This window comes from Elaeis guineensis, chromosome 8 (genome assembly GCF_000442705.2).
Source record: "Elaeis guineensis isolate ETL-2024a chromosome 8, EG11, whole genome shotgun sequence".
Lineage (NCBI taxonomy): Eukaryota > Viridiplantae > Streptophyta > Magnoliopsida > Arecales > Arecaceae > Elaeis > Elaeis guineensis.
The window spans coordinates 27,531,074-27,543,159 of NC_026000.2; the positions used below are offsets into that span (position 1 = coordinate 27,531,074).

At 37.3% G+C, this 12,086-nt stretch overlaps 1 protein-coding gene across 1 annotated transcript; it reads right to left on the reverse strand.

The window, feature by feature from the left end:
• Window positions 1-2,037: 2,037 nt before the first annotated feature.
• Window positions 2,038-11,593, reverse strand: LOC140851129 (chloride channel protein CLC-c-like). The gene is made up of 7 exons (XM_073242680.1): window positions 11,328-11,593; window positions 9,577-9,777; window positions 6,728-6,905; window positions 5,397-5,659; window positions 4,649-4,918; window positions 3,307-4,438; window positions 2,038-2,424 (listed from the first exon to the last, which is right to left on the reverse strand). Exons 1-7 carry the CDS (start codon window positions 11,591-11,593, stop codon window positions 2,335-2,337), a joined length of 2,400 nt encoding a protein of 799 aa, XP_073098781.1. The 3' UTR covers window positions 2,038-2,334.
• Between the last annotated feature and the right edge of the window lie 493 nt (window positions 11,594-12,086).

Below are 12,086 nucleotides of genomic sequence, written 5' to 3' on the forward strand. Positions count from 1 at the left end.
TCTAATCAACTTTTATTTATCAAGCAAACTTACATAAAAAGAAAAAAAATATAAATATCTTCCTCTTTTTTTTCTCCATACACATACCACAAAAGTACCCATCATTGCTAGCCAAGAACTAAAAGAATCCAAAACTCATTATTTATACAAGCTTAACACATCAGTAAGAAGCATAATTGCATAAAACATAAAACTTGAATCATATTTACCACAAACCAACATAAAAGAAAATAGAACAATCAATATCCAAAAACAAAATCTCAATCAAATTAATAAAAGACAAAAATACTAAAAAAAATAATAACAAAAATGAAGCATGGATGGTAGAAAAGACTAAAAATACCATCAGATTATCCATCATTGGAAAAATAGAGGCCCAAAAGACTAAAAATATCTCAAATGAAATCAGATTGATGGCTAACGGATGACGGACTGATGGCTGGTTACGAAAGGAATAGCAGATGCACTGATAGATTGATAGACTAACGGCGATGTCAATACCGACCAGAAGAAGGGATGATGAAACGATTGGTAGATGGTGGTATAGGTGTGGTCGATTGGCCATGTGGGACTGTGGGTGAAGAGGATTTGGTTTATCATTTTGTGCTTTATGCTCGTGGGGTAGCGGCTGAAGGGAATAAGAGAAAGAGAGAAATAGGAGAATGAATAAATAAGTTAGAGTTTAGTAACCATGAGGTGATAATTAGTAAAATATATTTAATATAATATATATATTTTAAAACACTGACATAGTTTGGATCAGATTTGGATCGTACATCACTGTCTACTCTCTTTCTGAATCCAAAGTTAAGTATTCGGATTTTATCCAAACTTAGCCAAAATCTGATCAATGCATTGACTATCCAATTTAATCAAATCAGGTAAGGTCTCCACCGATTTAGATTTTGTTGCCATCTCTGTATGGACATATATATGAAAAGAAATGTCATGAAGCCACCTGATTATGGAAAAAGATATCGAAAAGTCTAGGAACCCATTTTTTAAAAAAAAAGGCTTGCCATCTATTTGGCAATAAAAAACGTTTCCCCTTTCCGATAAGCAAAGGCAGAAAAGGAAAAAGAAATACTTTCTTAAGTATGGTCATTGATAAAATTGCATATTATTAATTTTTCCCGCAGAAAAGAGCTGATTCTACTTGGCAAAGTTGAGATTATTAAGATACTTTATTTTATTTTATTCTTTTTTCTCAACATCGGGTAATTTCTATAATTCTTTTTATGAACAAACTGCTTCAATATGCTTCCATGGATTTGCCCAATGTGTCAATAGTAGAAAAAGAAAAAGAAAAAAATCTGTACAATTTGTACAATATTTGAGAACCACCTGTCAGGAAATTTAATTTTTGGATGATCTAACATTTTTGACCATTTTCTATAGTTGTTCCATGATTAATTAATTTTTGGATGTAAATAATTGTATAACAATGCTTCACCAGCAGCCTCCAGCCACTAACACTATGAAAACATTGTCAAACAGACAGCCTATTCAACCAGTCCAGAGTCAATCCTAATATTTCTCTGCTACCATGATAGTAAAAACAATGCCACCTGACAACTAAAATTTCCAAAGAGAGCTCTGCAAAGGTGGCAGCTGTGAAAACTGAGTTAGAGAAACTGGACAAGTCTCCTTGGTTATTTTGATATGGTCATGGCCTGAAACAGGCATGATAGATTTTGTGTTAAATACATGACCTGTCTTCTTGCTATGCCTGTAAGCCATAACCCAGTGATGGATCCTCAAGGCTATGTAAGAAATATCTGAGTAACTTTGAATATGCAGTTCTCCTGTTCGACCACAGATACGGCCCTAACAAAACAATTTCTCCAAGAGAATCTCTTGTTCATCCAGTATGCAACTGGTAGAAATTTCTTTCTACGATATTTGATTCACTTCAGTACTTGGATTTAGGTACACAGCAATTTCGGTTGGAGCTCCGATTATTACTTTCATGCACATAGACATACAGATACTTACATGTTTTGGAGGTCTTTTATCACCAGAATTTTGTGGACGGTGCGGTAAAAAGAGAGACATGAGTATGATGAGCTACCATGCAATCAGGATACAGAATGTCAAATGCTCATAAAACAATATAAAACAATTTACATTATGAAGAAAATGCGACTTAAAATACATTTGAGATTTGATGTTGATTTTTTAGTAATAAATATGAAGGTTCAAGCTTAGACTTTCTCCAGCCTCGAAGAAAAATGGTGATCAAGAATAGTAATGACACTGTAACTGAAAATTGTAAGAGTAATGGCGATAACAAGTAGATCATGGAAGAGAACACCACACCAAGGCTCTATGGTTCTACTTGTGATGCTTGAATTGAGGAAACAGTCCAAGAACGTGCTCTGGCATGAAGTCATGCCGCGTCAAAATCCCAACAATGGGAGGCCTCTGCAAGAAAACAGAGTTCAGGTTTCAGGAGATCATTGACGCTTGATAACAAGGCATGTTTAGCAAGATGAACATAAAAATAAGACCAGCATTGCAATCACTAAAGTTTTCATGACTTAACAGCTTAAAAGGAGTGAGTAGTATTTCTATAGGATATATATCAATTCTGCTCAATCTAGGATCAAATGTCAATTGTTCTCAAAACTGATATTAGAACGCTATTGAGAATTCAATGGTTTACGAGCTCAATTTATTTATCACCATTAACATTTTTTTTTACAACTTTTTGTTAATACAAACAGTTCATATGTTTGGTGATGAGATAGGAAAGCCCCTCATTTGTCATGTTCCTCCTTGGAGTATATTTCCTTACCCTTACTTAATGGAATCATATAGCCCCAGTGGTTATCCTAACCTCAGAGTTGCCAAGTTCCCTATCAACCATCGATTTATGAGCTAGGGTTCACAAAAAACTTTTGTTTTAGTTGAGAGACAAAAGAGGACCAGGACATTCCCATAGTACAGTGTACTGTAAAGATTGATTGTCTGCGGTCGGTCAGACTTGGCTATATATCTAAATTGATCTAATCTGAATTAAAACACAAACATCACGATCTGCAATGTAAATCAAATAATGGAGACAATGTTGAAGAAATCTGATTTGGGCAATTAAGAAGCCAGTAATTGAAGAAAATTTATCATAAACTATGCATTTACCATCCCAGTTGCTGAATATAAGCAGGATGTACTGCACAGTAATAAATTCTTTCCAAGAAAATTGCTCTCGCGCATTCAGATATATGATTATTTATGTTGATATCAGGTGTCAGCATAAGGTGCAACACAGAGCAGAAAAAGAAATAAGAAGGAAAGAATTCTTACCCCTGGAGTTTTTGGCACAACGCATAGGTGTCTTAGTCCAAGCTCCCTGAAGAGCACTGCAGCCTTGGCTAGAGACATCGTTTCAACAACTGTGTACGGGGACCTATTAGTAATTGGGTGGATATCTACATACATTTCCATCTCCTCTTCATTAATATCCAAGTCCTCCAACTTCACCCCCTTCCCAGACCCTGCCTTGGCAAAGTCAAAGGCACCAAACCTTCGAAAAACCTCTGCCGGCCCAGTTAACACCCTGTCCTGTGTAAATCTCTTGCCTTTTAGCAACACAAGCAAATGAGACCTCAAAACAAGCCCACACAACTCTGGTGCATCTGCAAAGGGTGGCTCATCTACCACTGGAAATCCATTATGTCCGGTCAACCTCAGTGCATGCACTATATTTCCTACCTTTTCAACAGCAGAAAAGGTAATGAGTGGGCCTGAGACCACATCACTAGCAACCAAGTTTCTCATGTAAGGCTCTGCATGGGCCTCCATGTAAGGCAAGCCCTTCATTGTAACAATCTGATCATAGACCCCCTTATTGAAACTATCTGCTACCGTTTTGGATATGAGGAGAACTAGCATTACTAAGGGGAGCATTAAAAGGTCGTTGGTGAGCTCAAGGAGTATAACACAAACTGAGACAGTCATTCTCATAGTCCCTCCAAGAAAAGAAGCAGCACCAAGAAGGGCAAAGAGGCCCTTATCTAGGTCACATATGGGGCCAAGAAGAGTCCCTACCAGGCGGCCATAGGAGGCACCGGCAAGTATAACAGGGATGAAAAGACCAGAAGGTACAGCAATGCCATAGGTCACAATGCCAAGGAAATAAATAGCAGCAAAAAAAACAAAGAGAGTGGAAATGTAAAACTCATTGTCGGTGCCACTACTGAAGAGGTTGCGAATGGCATCATCATTGGTATTGAGGAAGAGAGAGGCAAGGTCATTGTAATGACCTGGTGGGCACTGGAAGTTCTTAAAGTTGCCTGAGCGGCCAATGGTGGGACACTGATCTTGGAGATTGAGAGGACATGGAGTGCATTTGGCTAGCCATGGGAGTCCATAGGAGCAGCATGAGGTCAACAGAGAGATGGTGACAGTCAGAAGGATCTTGAAAGGTGCACCTTTCCTGCAATAAATGACACCCTGTCAATGCCAAACATAGAGACAGCATGGAAGAACAAGAATACAATGGAACTAAAATTTTCAGATAACACTAAATCAATTCAATAGAATATTCACAAGTCATGATGGTTATGAGAGAAGTTTCAAACTAATGTCCAGAATATAAACACAATCCAAGGAAGACAATAACCAACCAAGCAGTTTTGAGACATACTCGTTTATAATGCTATATATGCGAAGGACCTTGTCCACAAGAAAGTTGTATAGACTTCCAAAAATACCCCCAATGACTCCAAGAACTATAACCGCAAGAAGATCTGGTGTACTGTATGAGGTAACAGTTGAACTTAGATCAAACATTATCAATCCTCCTTCTCCAAAGAGACCACATTTGCCACTTCGGCAGTATTCTATGAAAGCTCTCAATGTGACAGCAACGACTGCTGTTGTGAAAAACGTTCTCCAAAGAAGAGCACTTCGCCACCTAAATGATAGAAGAAAAAAAGACCAAGCTTAGTTACTCTCGCCAAAGTGATTAAACAGTAAAGACTTCCAAATTTCATATGAAGTAGATCGGTAGTCTTTTGCACTATATTGGTATAGTATGTATGGTCAATATCATATGTATCATTTTTCTCTATAAAAATATGAATTGTGTCATATCTGTTTCTGTCATCCATTCATTCATATGAATTAGATGTGCTTGTAAGCTCTACATGTACATAACCATCTAACAATATAACAGAATCATCATCTTGACTGTATGATGGTGCCTGCTGGTCAGCTTCCTATTGCCGTTAATCAATAACTATATGTGCTGAGGTTCTCTTGAATCATCTTTGTCATTTTGGTGACAAATACTCCTAAGGACTGTTCCTTGAAGCCCTAGAGTTCACCAGAATGCAGGTACATGGAAAGAGACATGAGAAAAAAAAAAAAAGAAATATTAAGTAAGAAGATACCAAGAGGCTGCCTCTTCAAGTGCAAATAGGACACCACCCACAGGGGCTCGGAAGGCAGCTGCCACACCTGCAGCAGCCCCACAAGTGATCAAATCTCGTCGATCCCTATCATTTTTAAAGTATCTGAGCCATGTCCATGTCAGATGATACTTGCGAGATCCACCCTGACCAAGCAAGTTTGCAATACATGCTCCTGTATGTACCATAGGTCCCTCCTTACCCACTACAAAACCAGCAGCAACTCCACCAATGGAACCAAATATCTGCAGAATGCCACATCAAATACACTCAAAACAGAAAGCCTTCCAAGGTACAGCAATGCAAACAGACAACAGCCATCCATATGAATCCATATAAGAAAACAAGCTTTTAGCTCATTATCAGGTCTAAAAATGGTTAGTACGTGATGACTTGGAGAATAAAGGACTTGAGATACTATAAAGTTTGAAGATTTTTCTGATCCTTGGCCAAGTTGCAACTAACAATTACATTCAAGAAGTGCAGGGAAAAGTTCGGAAGGCTTGCTACATAAACCAAATTGCGCTAATATTTTCATGCAAATTAGAAGACAAATTGAGCTAGATGTCCATATGCTGAAGCTAGCAATAATGTTTACAGTATTAAATCTTCAACATATCTTTATGCCAACAATTGTTAGGTCTACAACATGAAGAGATGACGTAACTAGCGTAGTTGAGCATATTGTAGAACTTATTGTTAAGCTTTTGTCACCAAGAAGGTAGAATATGCAGTCTTATACCATACTGACACTCAATATGCCTTGCCATCTCATACCGTACTACGTACCAACATTATAATAGGATGGTACTAATACTGGATCCGGTACCAAGATAGCGAACCTTATTCTGGAGTGCTTTCTCTCTAATCATTATAGAAGAGAAACAACAAATTGTAGTGAAGGAGAGTTGAACTGGCAACAAGAAACAACTAAGAAAACATATGGCACACTGACATAATTTTTAGCCGATCAGGCTAGGTGACCAAATGAAGTTCAACTTTGACCAATATCAGGTCCATTAATTGGCCATATTTGCTAATGACGAAATGGACCTTTAGAAGTACTGAAGGAGTTATTTTCTGCCTACGTGAACAATTCCTATCTAGTGTTTCGGATAATCTGACAAGAAAGAAGATTTGCATGTTACATCTAGGTTATGAATTTCCTTTTTTAAGCATAAGAAGATCACAACAGAAATTGAATCCTTATGTCTATTGCTTTTAACTCGAATCTTTATCTGTATCAGATTTCTGCATTGATGGTAGCATGTGACACACAAAACGTAAATCAAAAGTATGAGGTACTGAATAACCTTCACGAAGAGTGTGCTGAGAGCTAATATAGAGTGAGCATCAACACCATTGAGATAAGCTTTCACTTCAGGTATGCCAGATCCAGCAGCTGCAGGAGCAACGTAAGCACATAAGGCTGCAGCTGCCGCAGCCAAAACTAAATTACAGCCAGCATATGTCAAAAATGCTTCATGGTACCTGCACTGGAACCACATAATACTTACTTGGACTTATTCTACAGCTGTGAATGTTATTTATCAAACAATAGATTTCAATTCCATGCAGCAGGTAAGAGTATGTGCATTAAAAAGCTTTCGATTATCCCAATTGTTTGTATGTTTGTGCAATGTAAATGATAATATTTCGTTCTTTCTCTGCTGAGTTATTTGCATAATTAACTCATTGTAATTTATGCATATAAATGCATTTCAACTTAATGTCGCAAAAACAAAGACAGCAAATCACAACTATTTTGTCACTCAAGGATCAATGCATAATTGTTCTGATGTTTGAGATGAACACAATATTAGCTTCCAGAAATTTCCGAGATGATCAGATCATTCCAACTAATCAATGATACCCAAAGATTTGCATGCATTAGGGTTCCACAGAAAACAATATGTATATTCAGCTAGAGTGTTTATGCCAATACATAATGATCATATATAATGATACAGATGCAGGTTTGTGTTTCATACATAATGGTTGTGCCAAGAATCCAACTAATAAAAGACATTGTCAAATGGGAGGTGATATATTGTCTATACAAGTTAGAGAGGTCTTCTGACTTGAATGCATGAATGTTAATTGTTGACTCATTCCAGTCACTCCTTTTTATGGTGAAGACTCATTCTAGTCACTTTGAAGCCGCAACAGATTACCATAAAGTACAATAGAAAGAGGTTATTGGGTGACTAAAGTTATATATAACTGGTGTAAGCTTTCTAACAAGAAATCTATAGCTGGCATTTATCAACTATCTTTATTATGACAGAAATTTAATTAGATAAAATTTCTAGTATCAGGTGATCCAATGGTCTTTTAAGATTTTAAAATGTATGCTTTACCAAATTTAATGACTGTTCTGTTGTGCTGTTCATTTAAAATTAACTTATGTGAAACCTAAAGTAAATGATTTTTTTCAAAAACACATTTTTGGTTGACTTGGTTTTTGGAAAAATTGGCAGGTCATAGTACTTTCATAATAGGGTTTATCAAAAAACAGGTCTCCCTTTCCTCATAAATTCTGCACATAAAATTAGGTCTTTTTTATTGTTTCAGTAAACATCTTAGAGAAGCAGAAGACCAAACAACCCTTTAGTATCATTGAGGATTGCATCTTTTTGACTCTGATTTTCTCTAATAGGACATGATTTATGACACCTATGAATAGGATAGTATCTTTTGTTGTTCTTCCTTGGACCATTTGAGGGAGTAAGAAAGAATGTTGGAAATTTCTCCGTCATTCTTTGAAATCTTTTGCATGTTTTCATAGTGGCGTTCATGGACTCAGCAGCTCCAAGTTCATGAGTCCTCCTCCATTTGATCTTCTACCACATATCAGGGACAGTGACAGAAAGGCAAATTTGCTATACTTATAAAAACTATGGATTAACTGGCTGTTCCTCCTGTCTTGCCCCTTTTCATGGAGACTGTGATAGAGAATTTTGCAGCTCTGATCACTTGTGATCTGCTACCTTGCTGCACTCTGATTGCTTGCGGATACTTCTTCCAAGTCTCACCACTTCCACCTCTATCATTAGGGCATGTTTCTTATGTGCTGAAATGGCCATTTTGTAATCTTTAGATTATATTGTACATTCTGCCCTCGATGCTGTAAACTTATCAACTTTCTGAAAAAAGGTTGGTCACTAATGTGGGTAAGCCCCATTAGCCTCCAAATTTGTCACAAAAAAATGGACTAAAGTCTGCCAGAATATGAGCATGTTTCTAGGAATATTTCATGATACATGTAAGTTCCTGTTCCCTACAGGATCATGTTGTGTCTTGCAATATACAACTGTAGATTTTCATGAACGTGTTTAAGAGAACAGGTAGATATGATTCCACTGCTATGCACAAAATTACTGTAGCTAAAACATCATATGCTTATCATGCGCTTATCCACTTAAAATGTCTATCAAGTAAAGGTAATCAATCCAGATCATCATATACATCAACCAGAAGAAAGTATATGTATTCAGTTAACAGAACTTACAACATAATTAAGGATTACACAATGTCGACAAAAGTACCATAAAGAAAAAAGAGAAAGAAACATCATGTCAACCCAAAACAAAAAAGTCAAAAAACTGAGGAGCGCAGCAGAAAAGATTGACTCGTCAACCACCTACTATATATAAATAACTAAGTGAATGTTATTGTTAATCCTAATCAATGCTCCACAATCATAAAAGATTCTAAACCAGTGGTAAAATGTCAAGCTAACACTGATTGTTATTTATCTCTCATATTTCTGATTTCTTTTTTGATGATAAGGGAGGCCAAAGAAGACGAGGCCACCCAACTCCACATTTCTGATTTCAGCAAATATGTGAACATGGTATATTGTCATAATTTTTGTATCTTGCATCAAATACTTTTTTGAACATAGGAACCAAGAATATGTTATTCTTTTCTACATTCCTTCTTACTGTAATCTGTTATCGTGTTTTAGGCTGCAACATTTCCTAAATGTTTCCAAATATTTGCTGGATAATAGAATTTGACCCTACACAATAAATTATGAATTTTAACATGCTCAGACAACCTATTTATCTTAATGGAATTTCAACTATGCATTTTGCTTTAAAAAACAACTTTGCATGAAGTTAGCTGATCACTATGGTGCATGTGGTGGAAGTCATACCTGTCCTTAAGCATAAGATTATTAGTCAGCAACAACTTAAAACCAGCAATGTTCTCGACTGCAAGGTTGTTGAAGAAGGCAACCAGCCCAGTACCCAAGCCAATAAGAAGAGCAAGGGTCCACTTCAGGACTATATACTGGAATATCTGAACCTTTTTCCTTGACCTCCAGTCCTGCTTATATAGATCATTCTCTACAATTCTGCAAAAAAGTCAATATGTGAATATCTGTTTCGCCAAAGGCTCAACATCTTCATGCTGAAAGGAAGACAGGACTTTTCTATTAGTTTTACAACAATTGGATTGTATATCAAATATTTTTCTTTATCTAATATATTTATATTTTCCACTGGTTAGTTGCACTAGGCAGTTATACTTCAAATGTGATCAGATTGCCACCAACTTTATGTTCAAGCTGATTCATAATGCAACATTACCAAAGAAGCAGAAACCTTCATAACTGTTACCTTTCAACCTAGCGAAAAAGGTTTGAAAGTCCCCAGCACAAACCATGTCAGGATATACATGGAACAGATTATAAGCATAGAAATATTTATAAAATCGTGCACATAACCAACTTATTAGAGTACAAATAAAGAGAAGTTTAGATTAGCAGTTCCATTGATCAAAAAAAAAAAAAAAAAGGGAAGGGCATGCCGTTCATACATCAGAGCATCATCAGATCAATTAATAAAAGCTTATGATTCAACTTTCCAAGATTTGCAGGCCCTGGTACAACTAAAAGACTAACTGTTGAAACACTGACTTCTCAGCATGCTGACAATTGTGAGGAGCAGACTCTTTATACCATAAGTTCTGAAGGAAATAACGTGATAATTTCATGACTACAAGAGAAGGAAGCAGCTCATGGAGATACATAACTCCACCATCAAGAGGTGGAAACACCTCCCTTTGGAAGTACTTCAGTTCCAAACCCATAATCCAGACGCAACATAAACAGCCTCTGTAATATGTGTGACACCTTGCTGGTACGGTCCTGATCTCATCTTTTTGCACCCAACTGATCGGGTACCAAAAATACAGGAACATCATCTACAACAGTCCATCAAGGACAGAATCACTAGCTATAAATAACAACTATAGATTCAAAATAACAGAGCTACAAGAAACCATAGAAAGAAATGGGTAAATGATTATACTTTTGCAAGTCTTTTTTTTTTTTGATGTTAGTACTTCTGTAAGTCAACCGGAGTACTATTTTGCAACAGAATCAGATATAAGCACAATAGTCATGTCGTCGTTCCATATCATTATAGATAACTCGATCAAGGGGAAAAAAAAAAGAAGAAAAGCCAACTTCGAAGCATGGATCATAATATCGAAAATTTACTAGGCTGGATAACATTGAACACAAGCTGAAGTGTTGTACCCTCAAATAATAAATCAAAAATGAACTATGCGCGGCACGGTCAAGACGTATTACTCATAAGAATGTGGAGTTGCATGTCTTATATTCAGTGACACTTCAATTCCATTCGACATCAAAACTTAAAAACTTAAAAAAGGGCGGTTCGCATGACGCTCCTCCCACTGCTGGGATATAGGGAGGATCAAATGTACACAACCTTACCCCTGGATACAGAGAGACTGCTTCCATATTTTAAACCCATGGCACCACCTTATCATTACGCAAGGAGTCATAGCATCAAAACTTAAAATAAGAAACATCAGAAAAAATAAAACGGTGAAAAAAATAAAGTGGAAAGAAAGGGATGATGATTGGCAGCTTACTCATAGTCCAGACTCTCGATGGGGCAGACTTTTGCACCGACGATTGCGAGCTGGGAGGTGGTGTTCATGGTGCGCCTCCGCAGCAGCGGCTCCCTCATCCCCATCTCCTTGTCCTCCTCCTCGTAGAAGAACCCTGACCCATTCCTCTCCATCACCCTTCTCCCCTCTCCCTCCTCCTCTCCCGCCACCGCCACCGCCACCGCCACCGGCAATGCCATCGATCCTCCTTCGCTCTTCTCTATGTCCTTCCCCTCTCTCCCTTCCATCCCCCTATTTTTAACTTCTTTCCCTCTTCTTCTGCCTGCACGCAAAAACAAGCTATTTTGTTCTCCTTCTGCACTGCTGACGTAGACTAACTCTAACAATTACTTAGACAGACAAATCTAAAAATAATAGCAAGGAATAATTAGAATAACATATCAGCATCCACCAGTGGATTGAAAAAATTATTACGTGGACCGCATTACACACGGCAACGCAGGTACAGCCACCAATCACGGGATGAGCTTGCATGGGCTCCATGCATAACCCACCATAATACAACGCAGTGATTGGAGGTGTGCTTCAGTGCAACAGCGCACGCAATAATTTTGTTCTGCTACTCATATTGGGCAACAGTGACCGATTTATAAAGTTGCAATTATATCCAAATTATGTGCCTATCAAAAAGTCCTAAGAGGAATGCATTGATTTTTTTTTTCTTTTTTTTTTTATTAAGCTAGGTGCAGTGTATGACGTTACAGTGAACGTACCGTGTAA